This window comes from Neophocaena asiaeorientalis, unplaced genomic scaffold (assembly GCF_003031525.2).
Source record: "Neophocaena asiaeorientalis asiaeorientalis breed wild unplaced genomic scaffold, Neophocaena_asiaeorientalis_V1.1 scaffold235, whole genome shotgun sequence".
NCBI classification, from domain to species: domain Eukaryota; kingdom Metazoa; phylum Chordata; class Mammalia; order Artiodactyla; family Phocoenidae; genus Neophocaena; species Neophocaena asiaeorientalis.
In genome coordinates, this window is record NW_020173206.1 from 89686 (window position 1) to 114346 (window position 24661).

General features: G+C 45.7%; 1 protein-coding gene across 4 annotated transcripts in view; it reads right to left on the reverse strand.

Moving 5' to 3' along the window:
• The window catches only part of FSTL4 (follistatin like 4), a 432333-nt gene that overhangs the window by 12575 nt on the left and 395097 nt on the right, over positions 1-24661 (reverse strand). For 2 of the 4 annotated variants that reach the window (XM_024744973.1, XM_024744974.1), the window contains exons 9-14: positions 19344-19505; positions 18826-18960; positions 17875-17901; positions 14519-14637; positions 10091-10240; positions 1331-1438 (exon numbers count right to left, since the gene is read on the reverse strand). In XM_024744973.1, coding sequence (XP_024600741.1) covers positions 1331-1438; positions 10091-10240; positions 14519-14637; positions 17875-17901; positions 18826-18960; positions 19344-19505 — 701 coding nt within the window. The remainder of the gene's footprint in view (positions 1-1330; positions 1439-10090; positions 10241-14518; positions 14638-17874; positions 17902-18825; positions 18961-19343; positions 19506-24661) is intronic. The other 2 variants (XM_024744975.1, XM_024744976.1) reach the window with 2 other exon arrangements.

Sequence of the window (24661 nt, forward strand, 5' to 3'; positions counted from 1 at the left end):
GATTTTTCTTTATCTTTCAGGCTACTGTTTTGAGTCTCAGTAGAAACCATGCATTTTCAACTCATCTATCTACTGCAGTTTTAAATTAGGAAATCATTTTATGTTAAATTTTTGTTTTAGAAAAATATTTTTTGGTGGTCCCTCCCCTCGAATTTCCTTACATGCTTTCTTAGAGCTGCCAGAGGAACCAGTTTTCTGGGCTTATACTCTGTTCTAAGTGACCTTTACTCCGGCTCCCAGGTCCTCTAATGAATTGTTATTATTTGTCATCAGCTCACTGGGGCCCAGGATGTGTTGATGCTGTTCACTGAGGGACAATAGTCTTGTTTCGTAGGAGGTGAAGTAGTGTCCTTCCCCTGGCCCAGCAGCACAGAGGCAGGTAAGGCAGGTGGCCAGTCCCCAGGAGGAAGCTTCTGTAGACTGGGTATCCCTGGCCTCTTACCAGTCTTGGGAACAGTGTGAACTTGGCTCCATCTGCAGCCCTTCTCAGCTGGGGTTCTGAGAGAGAGAAAAACCCTAATATCCCGAGGAATCCACTGTATGCAGTGAATTCTCTTCTGTGCATCTAGAATGGTTCTATGCACCATCATTGGGAGAATCGAGGGACCAGGCATTCAAATCACCTTTTGTAGGGCTTAATCCTCTCATGTACCCCTGATGAGAAAGGCTGAGCCGGACACACTCAACATAGGGTTGGTGATGACCTTCTCCGACTGGTGGAGGAAGGGATCCCACAGATGTCCTGGTCTCAAGCTCTTCCCAAGAGGCAGTACAACACAGTGGCTGAATGTAGGCCTAGGTTGGACCAGGGGCCAGTTATTGGAACTTCCTGTGCCTGGAACACTGTGAGCACTCAGTAATGTGCTTCCATAATTGCTGCTGCTTTTCCTTCTCCTTCCTTATCATCTGGTACCTGCTTTGACAGTGTTCTCCAGCCCATGCAGCCCAAGGTAAAGAAAGCCCTGGCTCCCTTTTCACTGCTTGAAGTCCAGAGGTTCATTTCTGCTTGGCCCCAGGAGCCCCTGGCTCAGAAGAGGCAACTGTATTGGGGCTGGGCTGGGTGGGGCCCAAGAGCCACATTCTGGTTGTCACGACATTAGAATCTTATCCATCGTCAGTGTTAGTCTTTAATAGCAGGCCTGGCGGAAGATACCCTGTTCATTGCCTATAAGAGGCATTATCCTGAGGATGTTTCCTACTCGCTCCTTAGCCTTCATGGACATACTTTGGATAAATGTGATTAGCCACCTAGGGAAGCAGGAGACATTTATTAGCTAGGGAGAGAGCCCTTTCCTGCAGGTGGGTGTTGTCTTCCATGTACTCAACATACCTGGAGGCTTGGTTGGGACTTATGCACGTTCCCCCAGCTCAGGACCCACACTTGGTCATGTGATTTGTCATAGGACAACTTAGCCGGCAGAGGGTCGACACCTATGGACTTGAAAAAAAATAGCGACAAGTTGGTCATTGTTGTAGAAGCTGATTCATTTCTAGGCCACTCTTGGGTGAGTGGAAAGCCAGCCTAGCAGCCTTGAGAATGAGCCAGTTTGGGAACCCAGGGTAGAAACATCCCTTCTGGGTTTGTCTTCAGAGGCATAAAATTGGTTGTCAGTAATGTTCTTCCTTTTAAAAATTTCTTGCAGGGACTTCCCTGGTGGCGCAGTGGTTAAGAATCTGCCTGCCAGTGCAGCGGACATGGGTTCGAGCCCTGGTCTGGGAAGATCCCACATGCTGTATAGCAGCTAAGCCCATGCTCCGCAACAAGAGAAGCCACTGCAATGAGAAGCCTGCGCACTGCAAGGAAGAGTAGGCTCTGCTCGCCGCAACTAGAGAAAGCCTGCATGCAGCAACGAAGACCCAACACAGCCAAAAAGTAAATAAAAAATTTATTTAAAAAAAAATTCTTGGGCTTCCCTGGTGGCACAGTGGTTGAGAGTCCACCTGCCGATGCTGGGGACGCGGGTTCGTGCCCTGGTCCAGAAGGATCCCACGTGCCACAGAGTGGCTGGGCCTGTGAGCCATGGCTGCTGGGCCTGTGTGTCCGGAGCCTGTGCTCCGCAGCGGGAGAGGCCGCAGCAGTGACAGGCCCGTGTACCGCAAAAAAAAAAAAAATTCTTGCATGTCTTACTTAAAGGGTACCCAGACCATCTTGGCAAAAGCCTAAACACAGAGTTTTTTTTTTTTTTTTTTTTTCAGTTTTCCACTCAAGAATCAGCTTCAGGACCCTCCCGTCACTTCTCCTGTAAGCCTTTGGGGCCTCTTGAACCCTCAGCATCCTTCTCTAGCTCTTCTTCCTGGGTCATCTGAGACTGACTTTGAACTCATCCATTATCACCTGTCTGTCTCTTAACTTCGTGCAGACTCTATCTGGTACATCATTCACCTGGAGCCTCTGGGACTCAGACTGTAGCATCAGGCAGAGTCTTTTTCTACTGCTGTAACTGAAACTGCTATTTTCTGAGGACAGAGCTTCCCCAGTGGCCCTGTCAAATGGTGACTTTTCTACTTCTCAGAATGTAGTTTTATAAGTTTCAAAACTCTGTTTTGTTATGCCACTATGACCCCTGCTCTTTTTGGCATTGGCCAAAGTTCTAGTCACTCCCTTTGTTCACTAAAGATGCTCTGTTTTCTCTGTCACTCCCTGAGTCCCCAACTTTGGTGCCTTCATTCAAAGTCCTGCTTTCTCAGTTCCTTCTTGGTTTCAGTGATCTTTACCTCTTCCCCACTGCAGCCACCATAACTTAAACCTTGTCAACAAATTTCTGAAATTTCAGTCCACCATATTCTAGCCTTTCTGATCTTGGGGGAAAACCATCTTTACCCCCACTGGTTAAAACTTCTCTAAAGAAATGTCTATGGAGTCCCTGAAACCACTTCCTCTTAACTAACTGTTTGTCTTCACCACTCCACTGAACTGCTCTAGAGCTTCATGTCAAATTCAGAGATCACTGTGTGGTCCTCCTATAACTTGACATTTCACCAAGATTCCACATGGCTAACCATTCCCTTCTGGAAACATTTTCTTCACTCAGCTTCCCATCTCCCTGGCTTCTCTTCCTCATCCTGACTTCTAAATGGTGGCACGTCCCCTGTCTTCATCTTTGACCTTGTCTCTGTCTATATCCTTTCACTGGGTGAGCTCATTCAATACATGGCTTCAAATAACCCATTATACTCTAATGACTTTAGAATTCATTCCTCTGTCGATGACCACAACTTTATACAAATCTGAACTCCTGATTTTGCCTGTCCCTGCTGAAATATATTTCTTCTCCAGTCATCAGCATCTTTGAAGCCTCCTTGTACTTTCTTGCTCTAATTAAAACTTCCTCTGCCCTGAAGCCTCAAGTAGAGGCTGTTTCTATTTTCCTACACTTCACATACCCCAGGTCCTTTGTTCATGCCTCCAGCTACTCTTCCTTGATCCTCTCATCCTGGCTGCTTCCCTTCATTTACCAAAGGCTTTATGATCTGGCACTGTCTTCCTCTACCCAGAGCTTCTTTTCTCACCAGTAATGATACCATCCTGACACTATCTCTAGTTTCTTATATGTTCTCTCTCACTCTTTTAAAAACCCTCTTGATTACACATTCTCCTCCAGGTATCCCATTTGTCTGCCCTCTTCACAAACTTCCCCAAAGTTTAGACTGCAGGCATTATCTCTCCTTTCTGCTTCTCTAATCATTTTTCATATTCTCATTCTGACTGAGGTGGTACGGAGTAGGAGACTGAAAACGTAAACCAAAAATCTCTTACATTCAGAACAGAGCTTTCCACAGTCTCAATATGCTAAGGAGCAAAGACATGGAAGCGAAAAGGTCCTGAAGAACACACAAGGCTCTCAGTTTAAAGACCTTACTACTAGGAGTGAATCAGAGACTGACTAAGCCTTATGAAAGCTGCAACTCAGCCTTGATTCAACTTAGTACTTGATTAAAGTGATTCATTCATATACTCTCTCTCTTCCTAGCAGAGAAAAGGGTAAACCCTCTTCAGTGGATGACAGCCATTTAAAGTCTCTACAATGTAATATGGAATTACTAGGCAATCCAAGATACAGCTTATATAACTGAAAGCAACATAAAAAAGACAACAGAAACAGACTCACAGGTGATCCATAAAAAAATAATTTAAAAATTGTGTATATAAAAGGAATTAAGCAGAAATTCTAAAAGTGAAAAAATGCAACACCTGAAATTAAGATCTTAATAAATAGGTTTTGTTATATATACCTTAGACACAGTGGAATATAGGATTATTGAACTGAAAGACAAGTTGATAGCATATGCCCAAACCGAACCACAAGAGATAAAAAGGATGGAAAATGAGAGTGAAAGAGATGTGTGGGACACAATGGAAAGGTCTAACTTTTTTTCTCTCAAGAGTTCCCAAGGAAGAGGTGAGAGAGAATGAGGCAGCAGAATATTTGAAGAAATAATGGTTGAGAATTTTCCAGTCTGATTAAAGATATTAATCTACACATTTAAGAACCTCTGAAAACCCCAAATCAGAATAAATACAAAGAACACCATACCTGGGCACGTAAAACTGCTAAAGACCAAAGAGAAAATCTAGAAAGTAGCCAGAGAGAAAAAAGAGAGGCATTATCTTCAAAAGAGAGACAATAAGACTGACAGTTGACCTATTAACAAAAACAATGGAAGATAATGAAACGGCATCTTAAAATGCAGAAAGAATTTAACTGCCAATGTAGCACTCTATATCCAGTGCAGATATCCTTTACAAATAAAGGGCAAATTTTCAAACAAAAAAAAACTATGAGAATCTGTTGCCAGCAGACCTGCACTAAAAGAACTATTAAAGAAACTTGTTCAGTCACAATGAAAATGATCCCAGACCGAACTATGTACTTCAGGAAAGAATAAAGAGCAATGGAAAAGGTAAATATGTGGGTGAATGTAAATGACTATCAGCTGTACAAAATAATAATAATAGTCATGTCTTGTGGGGTTAAATTACATGTAGAATTAAAATTCATTCCCACAATAGTGCCAAAGGCAGGAGGAAGGTTAAAGGAGTTAAAATGTTCTAAGGTTCTATCATTATTGGGCAAGTGAAGCAATAATTTGTATGAGACTGTATTGAGGCAAGGATGCATGTTGTAATCTCTATGGTGGTAATAATAACAACAATGATAAAAGAATGCATGGACAACAAGCTAACAGAGGGAGAAATAGAACAAAAATGTCTGACTAATCCAAAAGAAAGCTAAAAGAAGAAAAAAGCAACATAAAGAGGTAGGTCAAATGAAAAAACAGCAAGATGGTAGACATAACCATATAATTACACCAAAAATACATGGATCAAATAATCCAAGTAAAAGATCAAGATTATTAAACTAGATAAAAGCCAAAATCCAAATACATGTGGCTTTATAAGAGATCACTTTTTAAGTATATGAGATAGAAAGATTGAAAGTGAAAGAATGGAAAAATTATACCATGGTAACACTAATCAAAATAAATCTGATTTAGCTGTATTAATATTAGACAGAATGGACTTTCAGGTAAGAAGCTTTGCCAGAGATAAAGCGGGGTACTTTGTAAGAAGAAAGAAGTCTTCCCCCCAGGAAGATACTAAATCTACAGTCACAGTGGGAGACTTCAACATGCCTCTCAGCAGCTGGTAGACTAAGTAGACAAAAAAATCACTTAGAATATCTGAACAATACAATAAACCAACTTGACATATATGTAAAATCTACCTAAAACATTAGAATACACATTCTTTTAAAGTGCACATAGAACATTTATGAAAGTTGATAAGCTGAGTTATAAAGCAAGCTTCAATAAATTTCAAAGGACTGAAATTATTCAGAGTACTTTCTCTGGCCAGGGAAATCAATAACAAAAAGATAGCTGGGAAGTCTCCTATTTTTCAGGAGAAACCACAACCACAACTCTGGTTTTTATACAACTTTCTCCCAACAATGATCCTGCACCTGGGCAGCTGAGCATTCCTGGGAAAAAAAGATACAACCCTCCTCACTGGTCTGACTTTACATTTGCACCCATCATCCTTAAGTGGGCCTTCACTATTGCCCTGCAGTCCTATCACATTTCCCTGGTCAGTTCAATCTCACATCCAACTCTTACCTCTTTCCTTAGACCTCCAGCCTTGGTGATAATTTTCCTTCTTATTTCACTGAGGAAATAAAGGCAACCAGAAGAGAAGGTCATCCAGCTATCACCAATTGTATCACCTATTTGTACCTGTGCCTGAATACTTTCTATTTCTTCCTGTTATGTTGAAAGAATGTGCTTTTATCTTAGGCTAGCATATCTACTTGTATGATCTGGATTCCACTGACTACTGCCTACTTCGATGATGCAGAAGAAAGGGAAGAATTGTGGGAGAAGTTTTTCCCATTAGCATACAAATGCTGTAATATCACCTATTCTAAAAGTTTCTTCAGCATCCTCTTCCAGCGACTGCCTCATTTGTCTACTTTTTCTCATATTTATAGCAAAACCCCTGAAAATAGTTGTCTATATTCACCATGTCTACTCCCTCTGATTCTAACTTGAATCCACCCCCTCAGGCTTGCATTCTGCCATTATAGTCCTATCTGTTCCCGCCAAGGTGATCCATGTGGTACCAAATCAGATGGTTAGTTCTCAGTCTTCATAACATACAAATGCTTTCAGCAACCTTTGACACCACTGGCCACTAACTCTCCCTTAAAAAGCTCTTTTCTTGGCTTGTGGAACACCACCCTCTCCTCATTTTTCTTCCTACCTTTCAGGCTACTCCTTCTTGGTCTCCTTTGTTGTCTTCCTCTGTCATTCCTGATCTTTAAGTGTTGGAATACTTCAAGGCTCCAACCTTGACCTCTTTTCTATCTGTACTTCCCTCCAGTTAACTGGATTTAACACAGTTCACATGGGGATGATGCCCATATTCATATCTCCAGCCTAGACCTCTCCTTTGACTCCAGACCTATTTATCCAATTACATATGTATATATATATAAAATGGCAGCTCAAGCTTAACAAATCTAAAGCTGAATTACTAATTTTCCCGTCTCTGCTTCATGACTTGTATCCCCTGCCTTGCTCAAAGCCTCTATCAGAGTGTATTAGCTTCCTATTGCTGCAGTAACATTGCCACAAACTTGGTGGTTTAAAACAACACAAACTTATTCTCTTACAGTTCTGAAGGACAGAAGTCCAAAATTAATCTCACTGGCAGAATAAATATGTATGCAAGGTAGTGCTCCCTCTAGAGGCTCTAAGAATAAATATGTATGCAAGGTAGTGCTCCCTCTAGAGGCTCTAAGGGAGAATGCATTTCCTTGCTTTTTCTAGCCCCTAGAGCTGCATTCCTTGGCTTATGGCCTCTCCCTCCAATCTTCAAAGCCAGCAGTGTAGCAAACCTGCTCTAGTCCTTAAACTGCCTCCTCCTTCTATGTTGTCACATTTTTTCCTGCCTCCCTCTTATGAGGATACTTGTGCTTGCAGTAAGGGCTTGCCCAGATAATCCAGGATAACTCCCCATTTAAAAATCCTTAATTTGAACAAAAATGTTTACAATTTGCATGGAACCTCAAAAGACCCCAAATAGGCAAAGCAATCTTGAGAAAGAAAAACAGAGCTGAAGGCGTCAGACTCCCTGACTTCAGACCATACTACAAAGCTACAGTCATCAAAACAGTATGGTATTGGCACAAAACTAGAAATATAGATCAATGGAACAAGATAGAAAGTCCAGAGATAAACCCACACACCTATGGCCACCTAATCTATGAGAAAGGAGGCAAGAACATACAATGGAGAAAAGACAGTCTCTTCAAAAGTGGTGCTAGGAAAACTGGACAGCTACATGTAAAATAATGAAATTAGAACATTCTCAAACACCATACACAAAAATAAACTCAAAATGGATTAAAGACCTAAATGTAAGGCCAGACACTAAAACTGTCAGAGGAAAACATAGGCAGAATGCTTTTTGACATAAACTGCAGCAAGACCTTTTTTGATCCGAGAGTAATGAAAATAAAAAGAAAAATAAACAGATGGGACCTAATGAAACTCTAAAGCTTTTTCACAGCAAAGGAAACCGTAAACAAAACGAAAAGACAACCCACAAAATGGGAGAAAATATTTGCAAACGAAGCAACTGACAAGGACTCAATCTCCAAAATATACAAACAGCTCATGCAGCTCAATATCAGACAAACAACCCAATCAAAAATGGGTCAGAAGACCTAAATAGACATTTCTCCAAAGAAGACATACAGGTGGCCAAAAAGCATGTGAAAAGCTGCTCAACATCACTAATTATTAGAGAAGTGCAAATCAAAACTACAATGATATATCACCTCCCACCAGTCAGAATGGCCATCATCAAAAAGTCTACCAACAATATATGCTGGAGAGGGTGTGGCGAAAAGGAAGCCCTTCTACACTGTTGGTAGGAATGTAAATTGGTACAGCCATTATGGAGAACAGTATGGAGTTTCCTTAAAAAACTAAAAACAGAGTTACCATATGATCCAGCAATCCCACTCCTGAGCATATATCTGGAGAAAACCATAATTTGAAAAGATCCATGTATCCTAATGTTCATTGTAGCATTATTTACTATAGCCAAGACATGGAAGCAGCCTAAATGTCCATCGAAAGAGGAGTGGAAAAAGAAGATGTGATACCCACAGACACAGACACAGACACACACACACACACACACACACACACAATGGAATATTACTCAGCCATAAAAAAGAACGAAATAATGCCATTTGCAGCAACATGAATGGACCTAGAGATCCTCATACTAAGTGAAGTAAGTCAGACAGAAAGACAAATATATGATATCACTTACATGTGGAATCTAAAAAAATGATACAAATGAACTTATTACAAAATAGAAATAGAGTCACAGATGTAGAAAACAAACTTACGGTTACCGGGGGGAAAGAGTGGGGGAGGGATAAATTGGGAGATTGGGAATGACATACACACATTACTGTGGATAAAATAGACAACTAATACGGACCTATTGTGTAGCACAGGGAACTCTACTCAGTACTCTATAATGACCTATATGGGAAAAGAATCTAAAAAAAAAGTGGATATATGTATATGTATGACTGATTCACTTTGCCGTACAGCAGAAATGAACACAACATTGTAAATCAACTATATGCCAATAAAGAAAAGTAAAAAAAAATCTTAATCGTACCTGCAAAATCCCTTTTGCTGTATAAGGTGACATTCATAGGTTCTGAGGATTAGGATGTGGACATCTTGGGGGCCATTATTCATCCCACCACACATAGTAAATGGCGTCACCATTCTACAGTTGCTTAAATTATTATTAATTACAATTATTATGAGTCCTTCCCCTCAAACCTTACATTCAATCGAGCAGAAAATCTTTTGGGGTCTACATTTAAAATATAGCAAGACTTTGATAGCTTCTTACCACCTCCACTGCTGTCATCATCTTGCCCAGATTATTTCAGTGACCAGTATCTCTGTTCTATCTTCCAGTCTGCCCTTAACTGAGCAGCAGATTGACTCTTTAAAAATGTCAGATTATGTGACTCCCCTAATTAAAACACCTGAATGTCTGGCTACCTCACTGGCCTTTGTTTACCCCTGACTTCGCCACATCCTACTCTCCCCTTCCTGGCTGTGCTCCAGTCCCACTGGCCTTCCCTCTGCTCCCAGAGCAGGAGTCCCACCTGGCATTCAGATCTCAGATTCTGTTCACTTCCAGAGTGAGGCCCACTTAAAAAGAGTCTTCCAGTTCCTCTGTCCCTTTCAACCTGTAAATAGCTCTTACCATCTATAGCTCCCTAAAATTCTGATTTACGGTCTGTCTCCCCAGCTAGAATATAATTTCTAGGACTTGCTCATTCGTGGCTGTTTTCCAAGCACCTAGACCAAAGTTTGGCATGCAGTAGGCGATAAATACTTGATGAAAAATGCACATGAATCTTCTTTGCTCCCTCCAACTTCTGACCACCTCTCCTAGGAGCTGGGGAGTGTGTGGAAAACAAAGAAGGATGTGGCCGGCTGTGCCCCAGAACTGGAAGCTCCCCCCTCCCTCAGAGAGATGTACCTGGAGGACTTTCTGGGCCTGCACGTCGACCACGAGGACTCTGCTCAGTGTGGGCTGGGCCACGTAGATGTAGCGGTGCCTGACATTCACTGCTGAGGCCCACTGGCAGGGCTGGGTGGCGCCTCCTTCCCTTTGAGGACAGATTTCTTCCTGTAAAGGAGATAGGTTGCCATATGTCTTCTTAATTTCCTGTTCCCCCATCATTGCTGGGTTCCCTCTCCCCGACCCTGCTCTGTCCCTTTCTTCCTCTCTCAGAATTCTTCACATCCAAAGAGTACGGCACGTGAGCCCTCCCGCATCACCAGGTTTTCACTCCACGTTCGTTCATCTTTCACCTCCTCCCGCTCTTACTGAGGCTGTAACTCCCTTTGCCGGCCTCTCAGTCAGCAGCTGCGTGGTCCGTGTTATTCTACTCTTGTGAGCTACCTTCTCCCTTTCCTCATCCCCATCCATCGTATAAACAACTTCTGTCAATGACCAGACTCCTGAAGGAGTTACCTATGCACTCTCAGCTTCCTCACCTCTCACAAGCTCCTTAATCCTCTGGCTCTAGTCCTCAGCACAGAGCTGGTGGTGTTCTTACTGAGCTCCAGGCTGACTTCTCAGTTATTACATTTAAGCTCTGCCATCATTTTATTTGAACTTGGGGCATCATCTGACAGCGTCTTGACTACTCCTTGGTTCTTTTCCCTCCATCCTCCCCAGTGGCTGATCCTTCTCTGTTGCTCAGTCCTACTCTGTTTGCTGATCTCTAGATGCCAGGATGCTCAGAGGTTGCTCCTGGACGACTTCTCTAAAATCCACTCCCTTCGCTAATCTTTGTTAACCATGCCTATGACTTTAGACACAATCTACGTGCTTACAACCCCCAAATTCATATCTTTAGCTCAGTCCTCTTCTCGGAACTCCAGACTTAGCCACTTCCTAGGTCTACTTGGCTATTTAATTTACATCTCAAATGTATAAGTCCAAAATCAACTCTCAATTTTGCCTCCCAATCCCGCTCATTCCACTCAAATAAATGGCAGCTCCCTTGTTTTAATTCCTTAGACCAAACCTTTCAGGTCATTTTTGACTGCTTTCTCTCCCCATGCCCTCAGCCTTCATCCAATGCATCAAAAATCATTTCAGTTTTACCTTCAAGAATATATTCAGAATTAAACTTTCCGATCACTGCCACCTCTGTCACCTTGGCTCAAGCCACATCTGTCCGTTGAGTAACCGCTACAGCATTCAGACTGTGCTCCTTGATTCCACCCTGGCCTTCTGCTAGTTGTTCTTGACACAGAAACCACAGGGATCACTGTGAAATACAAGTCAGCTCAACTCCCTCCACCACAGTAACATTCTTTCTTGCTCAGAACAGGGTCCAAGTCTTCCCTGAAGCCAACTAGGCCCTGAACACTCTGGCTCCTCTGCCCATCTCTGCCTTTTTTCTCCTTTTCCCATCCATTCTGTGCACACGGCATGCTTGCTCTTCTGCGCTCACGCCGCCCTCCTGCACCAGGGCCTGTGTAGCTGGCTGTTCGTCAGATGTCTATCTGGTTTATTTCCTCATGTCCTTTGGGTGTCAGCTTACATGTCGTCTTCTTGAGACACCCTCTCTGGTCTCACCTAGCTTAGCGCCCCGGCATCCTCACTGCCTCACCTTGCTGCGTTTCTCATCTACCACTTGACCTTCTGCGTTTGTTTGTCTACCTATGTTTAGTCTTTCTTTTTTTCACCAGATAGTAAGCACCTTGAGAGCACACTGTTTGTTGGGCTCACTGCCATACTCTTAGCACCTAGTAAAGCGCCTCACACAGAATTGGTGCCTAAAATATATTTGTTGAATGAATAAATGAGAGAAAGGGGGACCTTCTTTTCCCTTAGTCTTCCATGATACACATTCTCATGTTTCTCCTCATGACTCTTGTCCAACGCTGTCTCAACCTTTGTGGTTCCTCTCGGTACATCTGCCCCTTAACTGCTGATGCCTCCCAGGGTTCTGTGCTAGGCGCCCGACTCAAATCACTCACGTGCACCCTTGGCGATCGGGTCTCCCATCCGGGCTTTCGTCAGTACCCTCATGCTGATGGCTCCCAGATCTGTGTCTTTAGCTCAGAACCACCTTCCCCAGTTCCCATGTGGTTCCCCTACAGTCACCTCATACACAACCATCCACATCTGAACCGGTCCTCGCTCCATCCCTGCTCCTCCTCTGGGTCCTCATCACCATCTGGTCAGCCAAGTCCAAAGCAGGAACACCATCTTTGATTCTTCCTTCTCCCACACAAGTCACTGTGAATTAGTCATCGAGGACCACAGAGATTGCCTCCTAAATCTCGGAGTTCTTCTACTTTCCATCTCCAGCCCTGTTTCTTTCCTAAATGGCTGCAATAGCTTTGAAACAGGTCTTTCTCCTTTTACACTTGCCACTCTCTGTCATCACACTTAATCCTCACAATAACCCCAATATGCCTGTGAGAAAACGGAGGCTTAGAGGGGTTAAGTCACTTTTCTAAAGCCACTTAGACTGCTGAGTGACAGAGGTGGGACCTGAACCCACCTGTGCAGATCCTGTTCTAAAGCCTGTGCCCTTACCTATTAATCCTGCCACTTCCTGCTGGGCAAAGTGGACATCTCATCCAGCAGAGGGGCCGGAGATGAGATGCCAACCTCCTACTCACTCAGCACTTTAGAAAGAGGGTCAGCTCATTGTAACCCTCCTGTGACATTCTAGACATTTTTTAGATGAGGACAATGTTATTTGGGACTGTTCCATAGCTCACGGAGGTCTTGTGTTGCCTGAAATGCCTACAAGACCTCTCTTACTGTGTCTTGTACTAGTTTCTTCGGAAAACTGAGCCCTGGTTAGCATTTGAGAGATGTCCCCTACAAGCTACAGGTTAGGTTATCGCAAATATATGAGAAATTAGTGCCGATGTGGTGGGTTACAATTATTCAAACCTAACTGCTGGAAATTAACTAGGACCACTCTTTCTCAATGGTTTTGTGGCTATCACGTGGAGGGAAAACTTATCAGAGGTCATACTTTAAAACATGATTCATTCAAAGGAAATAGCCTGGAAAACAGCTGCTCCCAAGTTGCAAATGTGAGAAATGCGACACTCTGAGGCGCACCACCGGCCAGGACAGCAAGGCAACACACTCGTTTCAGGAACTTGTCTGGGCCAGGCCCACTTGCTCCATTAGCTCCAAGCCCGTGACTGTGTCCCAGTTTATCCACTGTCCGTCTTCAAGGGGAGGGCACGTGGGGGCTTTTAGATGACTCTTGGATTAATGCCATACTTCCACCTCCAAGTCGCTAGGGATTAGTAGAAGAGGTCAGACACCCCCAACACAACACCATGTGGGATACCAGTGGGAGGGACGGAGCCGTGGGGTGGGGAAGCACAGCTCTGGAGGACGCCTCCTGACAGCTGGGTCTTGAGGGTTGGAAGGGTTTTTCTGGACCTGCTACCCACAATCATCTCTTTTGCCTCTGCCCACTGCATGTCACGTTGCCACTTTTTACCTGGCCTCTTATTTGTTCACGGCAGCTCTGATGCGTGGGCCATTCACACATTTCAAGCTCTCTCCCCCGTTCCCTGGAGGCCACTGAGGGCCTCCAAGCTCTAAAATCTACTCAGTGCTTCCCATTCCCACCACCACTGGCTTAACCCAGGTCACCGCCCTCACCTGGGTGATCACAACAGCCTCTTCACCCCCTTCTGTGTTTCTAGTGCAACCCTTCTGATCATTACCCGCTGTGAGGCCCTGCACAGGTCCCAAAGCACCCTGATCCTGGCCATCCTTCACTTGAAGTTCTTCAGTGCTTCCCATGAGAACTCCTCAGCTTTGACCCTTACCTACTGTCATCGTAAATCTGAGGCCCTTCCCACATCCATTCGTCATTCCAGGCATAGAGAATATTTGCGGTTCCCTGAATGTGACCTGATGTTCTATGCCTCTGTGCTCCATATTCATGACATTTCCTCTCGAAACCCATCACCAATTCCCACCTGTTCTTCACAGCTGAGTCCAGGCATCACCTGCCCCAGGAGCCTTCTCTGACTTTGTCCCCCAAGGTCTGGAGAGGCCTCTCTCCTCGATGCTCCAGTGCACCCTACACATCCTTCTAGCAGCACTTGTTTGGCAGCTGTCTGTTCACACTTCTGTTTCCGTCATTTGACTGTGAACTCGCAGAGGCCAGGAACCCATCTGTCCGCCCTGGGCCTCCCCTCAGGCTCAGTGCATGGAAGTGGCCGCTGGAGGAAGGAGTGAGAGTTTAAGCCTCATGTGCTCCTTCCTTAGCCTCGAACCACATCTGGAGTCACATCACATGTAGCAAATGGAATTTAAGAAATCAAGTGGCACACATGGTGAAAGGCTGCCTCTCAGGATGCTGTGTGTGAGGTGGATGTGCCCCCAGGCACAGACACTTACGTAGCTCATGAAGATCTTCTCTGTGGGTTTGAGGTGCCTCTGGATCTCACAGTCCACTGGGTGCAGGATGATTATGCCATCGTCGGAGAAGATGTAGAACATGTTTCCCACACTGAGGCCTGCGAGGAGCAAGCACAGCCCTACTTAGGCCCCTCCTAGCAGCTGGTCCCCAGGCAGGGTCACACATCACATCAGGCACAGATGAAACCTACAGTTTGGCTGCGTCTGATACAGGCACAGAGTGCAAGGCCTGGTCGAGGTGGGGTGAAGAGAGACGAGCAGGCGGTGTGTGGGGAGCGAGTGCCCGAGGGCTGCGAATCAATATGTACACCGAGGGCTCTGCAATCCCCAGGCTGTCCTCCCAGACACGCGTACCTGTGCCAGGTCATCCAGGGCTGGCCACCAGCCCAAGTTTTCAAATAAGTGATAGCCTTGGCTTTGACATACACTTGACCTTTTCTGTTCCAAAAGGCAAAGTCTCCCGTGGTCCTTGTCAACCAGTCAAATCAGAATGGATCAGGTGATGCCAAGAAGCAAAGGCTTTTCTTTTTTTTAAACACATTTACGTACAGTGCCGCTAACCGGGATGTGAGGGCCTGAGCAAGCTGTGGCTGGTATTCCTTTGTTCAAACCGGGCCTGTCTGTGCCCGAGGCCCTTCCTTCAAGACAGTTTGCTCCAACATCTGCCCTACCAGTTTCCCTACAGCAGCCCCAGGCCAGGCGACGGAGCCCACAGCCTGGTTCGGCCACCTGCCTGTACCCCCATCCCAGCCCAGGACCGTCTGGGGAGAAATCTCCTTAGACCAGCAGAGAAGGGGCCTTGGGGACAAGTTAGTTCAGCCTCCTTATTTTAAAGACAAAGAACCTGAGGTCCAAGATGGGGAGGGGCTTGGTTGAGGCCATGTGCCTTTGTGCCCAAGCGGGGGTTAGACCCCGAGCCCCAGCCCTGGGCTCTGTCCCTTCACCCTGCTCTCCATAAAAGGTCCACATGGCACAAGGGTGGGTAAGGTCTAGAGTTCTGCCTCTTTCTCCCCTCCCCTCCCTCCTTCCCTTCATTTCATCTGAAGGTAAAACATTGAAAAGATTGCTATGAATTCTAAGAGAATTAGCGATGTGGAAAATTCTCTCTTTCCAGTCATGCTGAGAAAACCAGTGTACTGACTTAACTGACTAGCTGGGTAAGTTTTTAGTGAGTTAGAAAACAATGAAACAGGCAAATAGGAATCACCGTTCCACTTGCTTTCAGGGGCTCTGCAGGTCATTTTCACCAGAGCCTGTGGTTCCCAGTGTGGACAGAGGTCCCTGACTATGTGACACAGCCTCACCTGCCTCTGGTTCTGTGCTGAGAGGGGCTCCGGGCAGGAGGGCTCCTGCCACTAAAGACAGCTAGACGCCAGCCTGTCAGAAACTGGGAGCATCTAGGAGCACTGCATAAGTCCCAGTGGGAATCCTGGGGTGCTGGGCAGCCTGTCCTGAGAGCCAGATGAATCAGGCCAGCGCCTCCTACACGGCCGCCCACTGTTTGGAGTGGACTAGGTAGCACACATTCGCTCTGACCCCAGTCTATCCTGTCTCCAGGAGGACTTTCTCTTCTGTACACTCTCACCTGGGCACGCTTCTCTCACTCAAACCTGTAGGGGCCAGAGGGGGTCAAAGTCCCTGTAAGACCACAGACCCCGCAATAGCCTCCCAAGGTTTTTGGAAAATCAGTAGCTGGAAGAACCCACATGAGACGGAAAGCTCAGTAGAGCCCACGTGGGCTTTGCAGCTGTGGTTACACTGCAGGCTGAGCACCGGGCCTTGTCACAGTCGACAGTGCGACGTGAGGCTCAACAAGGCCTTGCTCCACAAATAACTGACTTCCAGAGAGCTGGCCTCACGAGCCAGCCCCTGGAAGGTTCTGCTCGTGATTAGCTTGACCAAGGGGGCACACAGGAGCTTTCCCTGCTTCTGCGCACCCATCATTTCACTGTTCCTATTGAGAGCTGACAGCGCCCTGGGGCCCTGCTGGCTTCTTTGCTTTTGCTTCTGTATTTCCCTACCTCCAGGCCTGGAGTTTGAGCAGGGAGGGGTGTGAGCAGCTAGCTGTCCAGGCGTGATGGAGTTTGTTCGCTGCTGGGTTGTCCAATATTAGTGCAGCACCAGCCAGCCTAAAGCCCCGAGGCAGCTGTGGGTCTTAAGTTGGCCTTTGGGCCTCCAGAGCTGCATTTAACACTTTCCAGGGCCTCCTGCATTCTCTGCAGGTCTCCACTTTTGAAATTTGGAAACACCCCTTAGAAAACACCTTTTAAAGACACAGAGCCAAAGCTCTCTGTGTGCACTGTGGCCTAGGGACTAAGTTCAGGTGGCGTCAAGGGACCACTGTCCATGATTAGCAACTGTCGCTCTGACTTTCCTCCTGAGGATTCCTCAAGCCCATTGGCAGCAATCCCTCATTTTCTGGCCTCTGCCTTTGTTTTGTTCCCAGACTTTCTGTGTGAGCATTTGTGCCTGACATTCAGGAAATTACTCTGAGTGCGTGTATGTGTGCATATGCTAGACTGTAGGTAACATGGAAGTTCTTAAGGAAAAAACATGAGGAAATATGACGGGTTTTAAAGGAGGAAATTTAGTGCTTAGCCCCGAAATTGCATGGTGCTTTCTGCTGCTTCTCATACCGTCCCTCTGTCCACCTAGCTGGAAAATAAGTTACCTCAGGGGATTTGGACTCTCTGGTGTAGGGGTTCATAGGTAGGGTTGGGGTCCACGAATGCACGTACACCCCACAGAGTGACTCGGGCTCTTTAACCCAGCGCCCACATGTGCCCGCTATTTTTGGAGCCGTGTTATCAGACCATTTTTGATATACAAAAATGGCAATTTTGTATGGCCCAACCTAATAGCCACAGATTGTTAGATACAAAATTTAAAAACCCATTCATTTAGAAATATACATGTAAACATACATTTACAGAAATCATGGTAGCTTTTTTATTTGGCATTTCCTCAAAGTATACACTAAACCCCAACACCGGTATCAGTTACTGGAAAAAAGTTTAAGGCCCAGCTCTGACCAGGACCCCTGCCAAGAAGCTGGCTTCAGTGGAGGTTTCAAAATTGCTTTAAATGGAAACTTTCGTTTTAAAAATTCTAATCGTCTAATGTCCGTTAAAGACACTAATAAGTTTAAATCTGCCTCAACTGGGCCACTTGATTTTGACATGGACCCCCCGCTCCCATCCGATTTGGCCCGTGGACCCCACCTGTGGGGACTGCTTGATGTCTGGAAAAGCTGTTGGCTTATGGAAAGATGGCCTGTTATGGAACCATGAGCACACGTGATCACAGGCACGACACAGAATAAGAAAGCTTGGTACCTTCTTCTCGCCATAGAATGTTTGCAACTGCAGCATCAGAGAACGGTGAAAGCAGGAATGTGATGGAGGGAAGGAAAAAAAAGAAGAAAGCAACTTCAGAACCTTCCTTGTAGTGATTCAGTTCATAAACATACTGGTATCTAGTCCATCATGTTTAGAACCTGCACCACTCATGGCCCCAGCAATACTGAGGGGGGACGCTGGACGTGGACAAATGCTTCCAGGGCTCAGGACCCTTTTGGTTCCTAATGAATCAGGTTCCAGGATCACAGAAGCTAATGGGACGCTCCTCTTCTGTGGATGATAAAGAGCAAGCAACGTCTCTCCCAGACCTCCTGGACTACTTCCAGGAGCAGGCTGGTTTTCTGCTAGGATCCTCCCTAGGAAGACCATCTGCAATACTTCTGATTTTCTCCCTTGATGATAAAGACTCAGCTTAGAGCCTTTGATCAAGGGAAAGAGACCATGTCCAACACCCATATCCATGAAATCAACCTTGCAGGGTCTCTTGGGGAGCAGTAGCTACGAGGGAGAGCCTGCTTAGCGCCCCTGGTGGGCAACAATCCCTGGAGTAAAGACAGGTGTGTGAGACAGGCCAGTTCCTGGGCCGTGGATGGGCAGCAGCAGCTGGTGCGCGGTTAGCATGAACACTCTTGTGGATGAGGGACAGAGCAAGTAGGAGGCAGAACTGGGGATATGATATACGAGCTTCCTTGTGGTCCTGGGTTCTGTCTGCTGTCCAGAGAGTTTCCCTGTCTATGCCTCCAGAGTTGTCTAGGCTTACAGGGAAGGTCTACCCACCTCTGGCCACCCTCTGTCCCCAGCTTTGAGCACAGAAGGATATGAGGTTTACCCCTGTCTCCAGGGGCTCATGATTGGTGGCTGTGGCCCTTGCCACCCAACATCCCCCAACCAGCTCAGTGAGGAGCTCAAAGGCATGCGTGGACTCACGGGTCTTTCTAGCCGAGTCTTCGATGAAGAGGGAGGAAATATCTTCGTCCACGCCCACTTCATTTTTGGCAATGCAGGTATACGCCCCTGTGTCTTCATACCGAACACTGCCGATGTGGAGTTCGCTCCCATTGGCTGTAGGAGGGACAGTGCTCAGGGCGGCCTGTTCAGCTGGGACCTCCATCCTTCCTCCCTTCTCCCTTCTATTGAGAGTGTTGCGGTTAAAAGCACAGCCCCTCAGCAGGGCTGAGGGCAGCCAGTACCCTGATATATGCCCAGGAAGGGCTGGAACAGCAGAAATGAACTGCAGGTGACCTGGGACCTGATTGACAGCGTCTCATCATTGTGCTCCCAAAGATCTGTGTGAGTCCAGAGAGCAGGGAAACGGGGAGATATCTGTTTGCTCCCCGAACGTCTGACTTAGAAACAAATCACTCCTCTCATTTCCATTCCTGGGGAGAGCGTCAGCTTGAACTTGATGGGAAAAATGGCACAGAGACACCGAGCGGAGCTCTTACCTAAAAGGGAAAGCTGTTTCGACATCTGGGTTGAGACATCCATGCCATTTTTTAGCCAAGTGATTCTGGGCATAGGAATGCCCTCTGCGTGACATCTCAGGCTAGCTGCCACTCCGGGTTCCTGTGCCTGGGTCTCTGGATAGACACGGATGACGGGTGGCACTGTGGGTGAGAATTAGTGCTGGTGAGAAAAGGCCTTCACCTGCCTCAGGCCTGTGGTCCAACTCTGAGACCCTGCCCAGAGGGCTGAGCCGAGAGACAACTCTGGAGTTCTCTTTGTAACAAGCTTGCAAGCCCTAAAAGAAAGGGCTATAAAATGGATTGCTGACAATAAACATGTCAGGCTTTGTACGCTGTAATTCATGGCGTTCATCATTATTCTAAATATGATCAGAGAGACAATCCAAATATTTACGGCTGTTCAGCTGCTACACGTAAAGAGCAACAACTGCCAAAACTTACTTCTGAATGAATAAAATTCAGATATATTATTTCTCTTATCGGAAAGCCACTGGACAGGGGCTTAATTTCTTGCAAGGAAGTGCTTCACAAAGTACTTATGGGCACTGACTGGCAGGGCTCCTAATTACTGCTCTAGGGAAGACCATTGGTTTTCCAGTGGGTCATTTTTATTTTTCCACTTCTCATCCCCGGAACAGGCGTGAGAGGCAAGTGTGCCCTCCTTGGCTCCTGACCCACCCATGGGTCCCGGCAGTCAATTTCAGGGCTGGGGATGTGACCAGGCCCACTCATCAGATGAGCATCAGTACCCTCTACCCTCTGGCCTTTCCTACATGGGCTGTCTGTAGGGCAGGAAGCAGTGAGGACTGTCTGGAGGATCTTCCCTCCTACCCCTTGCTCTGGGCCCAGGAAATAAAATAATTATCATTTTCAGTGGAATTGGGGGCTCTTACTTATTCATGCATGTTTCTCTACATACTTCCAAAAAGGGTTTATGAGGGCTTCCCTGGTGGCGCAGTGGTTGGGAGTCTGCCTGCCGATGCAGGGGACGCAGGTTCGTGCCCCGGTCCGGGAGGATCCCACGTGCCGCGGAGCGGCTGGGCCCGTGAGCCACGGCCGCTGGGCCTGCGCGTCCGGAGCCTGTGCTCCGCAACGGGAGAGGCCACGGCAGTGAGAGGCCCGCGTACCGCCAAAAAAAAAAAAAAGGGTTTATGAGAGCTTCTGTAAAGGCACCTGGATAGTAAACTAAACAACAACGATAACAAAAACCACATCATACACCTTTTGGAAAGTTGGGAGATGCATTCTTTGCCTTGAAGCCAGCAACTACATTTTCCCAGAGTTATCTGGACACTCCTATTGTCTCATCAATAGGAGAGCAAAAGAAGGTGACCCAGGGCAACTTTCCTGGTGGTCCTGTGGGTAAAACTCTGCGCTCCCAATGCAGGGGGTCTGGGTTCGATCCCTGGTCGGGGAACTAGATCCTGCATGCATGCTGCAACTAAGAGTTTGCATGCTGCAACTAAGAAGTCCACATGCCGCAACTGAGTCCGCATGCTGCAACTGAAAGATCCCGCATGCCACGACGCAAATCCCGCGTGCCTCAATGAAGACCCAGCACAGCCTAAATAAATATTAAAAAAAAATAACTTAAAAAAAAAAAGAAAAGAAAGTGACCCAGTATGTTACGAGAGAGATTTTTCTTGGGACTAGAGGTGGAACAAATTGACGCATATATAGAAGGAAGTGATAATGTTGATCCTAGAACGTGAAGATTTCTAGTGATCTGTGCTTGGGTAGGCTGAGGACAAAAGAAAAATTCTATTACCTTATTGTGAGAAACAGATGCTGCAGGTCCTGTCAAAACCCAGGAGGCTGGTAATAATCTGATCAACTTAGCCTGAGTTTCAAGTCTTTCCTCTGGTTGACCTATGGGGCAAAGTAGGGGGCCAAGGACAAAGCCAAATGGATAGCTGGCAAAGGGCACAAACCCACCTTCAGAGTGGCCAGAGCTGCTTCCATAACATGAGCTCAGAGGCACCCATGACTAACCACACACAGACCAAACAATAATAAAATCTGAGTCATTTCCTTGGTTTCTCTTTGTTTGCAGTTCTGGGGGAGAGTCCCAGGGTGTGGGAGAAGGTCCTTGTCACGGGTCAGGCCACTTGGGATCGATGAAGTAAAAGGGGCTCTAGCTAAGGCGTATCTGGAGGACTGCTTAGAACACAGAAGTGGATCTCTCTTCTCTGATTCCCCTTGGTTCAAAGAAGGAAGAAATAGTAATTTATCTAGGAAAACTTCCTATACCCAGAATTTGGTAAAGAGAGGAATGGGGTTCAAGTTGAAGAGACAGCAGAGTTTTTTCAAGAGGCTATGATTCAAAAGTACAGAGATAGAGACGGGGGACCTAGGAACACTGGACTAGTGGGGAGTTGGAGAAGGAGGTAGAGCAGCCCGGGTTCTAGAATGTGGGAGGCCAGGACCTGGGAGTGAATAACCTTGGGCTCCTGCTAGATCCCCATTTATTTATGTAGGCCTGCCAAGCAACCACATAGTAAACTTAAAGAAGGTGAGGGAAGAATCAATAGAGATAGAAGCAGAAAGGAATGAATCAATTTGCCAAAAAAGAGTGGAACTGGTAAATCTGAGACCTGGATGTTCGTGAAAATGAATAAAGTAGCCAAATTTCTGGCAAGTTTGTTTAGTGAAAAATATAAAGAACACAGAGGAGATTAAAAAATATGGAAGTACTTTGTTCAATTATAGGTAATAAACATGAAGCGCTCAATGAAATGAATCACTTAAAAGGAAACTTTAAAGTATTGACATGGAATCAAGAAGAGAGCATTTAAAACATTTTAAAGCACTACTTTTCAGTTATGCAGTGAATAAGTTCTAGAGATCTGTTATACAATATAGGGCCTATAATCAGCAATATTATGTTGTGCACGTAATTATCTATTAAGAGAGTAGATCTCATGTTAAGTGTTCTCACCACAAAAACGAACAAAAAAGAAAAACAAAGTGGAGGTGATGGGTATGTCTGTTACCTTGATTGTGGTGGTGGTATCCTAGGCGTATACATGTACAAATTCATCAAATTGTATAGATTAAATATGTGCAGTTTTTTGGTATATAAATTATACCTCTATAAAGCTGTTTCTTTTTCTTTTTCTCTGCTGTCTCAATTATCCTTTATTTGTAGTTTACCTTGAATTACTCTGGTAACCTATTCAGGTTTTTTTTTTTTTTTCTTCAATTCACAGTGTCTCGGCACACCTATGTCACCCACCGGTTCCTTTACAAAGAAAGTTCATAAAGCTGTTTTTAAAAAGGCGCTACTAACCCCCAAAGAACCCTGATTAGTTTCATAGGGAAATTCTTTTGTACATTTCAGGAACAGATAATTCCTACAGCATACAGCAGAGATGTCCCAAATTTTATAATGAAGCTGTATAACCTGGACACGGAAACCTGCCAAAGAGAGCACAAAATAGATGATTACAGACCTAACTCACTCAGTACTAGATATACCAAAATCCCAAGTAAAATATTAGCAAATCAGGATTCTGGACAAGATGGTAGAGTAGAAGGACTTGTGCTCACCTCCTCTCACAAAAACACCAAAATCACAACTAACTGTTGAACATCCATCGACAAAAAAGACTGGAACCTATCAAAAAAAGATATTTTACATCCAAAGACAAAGAAGAAGCCACAAAGAGACAGTAGGAGGGGAGCGTTTGCGATATAATCAAATTCCATACCTGCCGGTGGGTGACACACAAACTGGAAAATAATTATATCACAGAGGTTCCCCCACAGGAGTGTGAGTTCTGAGCCCCATGTTAGGCTCCCCATCCTGAGGGTCTGGCATCAGAAGGAGGAACCCCCAGAGCATTTGACTTTGAAGGCCAGTAGGGCTTGAGTGCAGGAGCTCCACAGGACTGGGGGAAACAAAGACTCCACTATTGGAGGATGCACACAAGACTTCACATGCACTGGGACCCAGCACAAAGCAGTGACTCCATAGGAGCCTGGGCTAGACCTACCTGAGGGTTTTGGAGGGTCTCATGGGGAGGCAGGAGTTGGCTATGGCTCACTGTGGGGGCAAGGACACTGGCTGTGGAGGGCTCAGAATACTGATCAGTGTGAGCTCTCCATTTTGGCAATGAGACCTGGGGCCACCCCGCAGCCTGCAGACTCCACTGTGGGATGCTTCTGGCCAAACAACCGGCAGGGTGGGAATCCAGCCCCACCCATCAGCAGACAGGCTTCCTAAAGTTGTACTGAGCTTACAGCTGCCTCTAAATACAACACTTGACATGGCCCTGCCCAAGAGAGGGACAAAACCCAGCTCCACCCACCAGAGGGCAGGCAACAGTCCTTCCCACCAGGAAGCCTGCACAAGCAGCAGGACCAACCTCACCTACTGGGGGGCAGACATCAGAAGCAAGAAGAACTATGATCCTGCAGCCTGTGGAAACGAGACCACAAACATAGAAATTTAGACAAAATGAGATGGCAGAGGAATATGTCCCAGACGAAGGAACAAGATAAAAACCCAGGAGAACAACTAAGTGAAGTGGAGATACACAATCTACATGAAAAAAAGAATTCAGAGTAATAATAGTAAAGATGACACAAAATCTCAGAAAAAGAATGGAGGCACAGACTGAGAAGATACAGGAAATGTTTAACAAAGAGCTAGAAGATCTAAAGAACAAACAAACAGATGAACAATACAATAACTGAAATGAAAAATACACTAGAAGGAATCAATAGCAGAGTAAATGAGGCAGAAGAATGGTAAGTGAGCTGGAATACAGAATGGTGGAAATCATTACTGTGGGACAGAATAAAGAAAAAAGAATGAAAAGAAATGAGGACAATCTAAGAGACCTCTGGGACAACATTAAATGCACCAACATTCACCTTATAGAGGTCCCAGAAGGAGAAGAGAGAGAAAGGACCTGAGAAAATATTCGAAGAGATAACAGCTGAAAATATCCCTAACATGGGAAAGGAAACAGTCATCCAAGTCCAGGAAGTGCAGAGAGTCCCAGGCAGGATAAAACCAAGGAGTAACACACCAAGACACATAGTAATTGACAAAAATTAAAGACAAAGAAAAAATATTAAAATCAACAAGGAAGGGCTTCCCTGGTGGCGCAGTGGTTGAGAGTCCGCCTGCCGATGCAGGGGACACGGGTTCGTGCCCTGGTCTGGGAAGATCCCACATGCTGTGGAGTGGCTGGGCCCATAAGCCATGGCCGCTGAGCCTGTGCGTCCGGAGCCTGTGCTCCACAATGGGAGAGGCCACAACAGTGAGAGGCCCGTGTACCGCAAAAAAA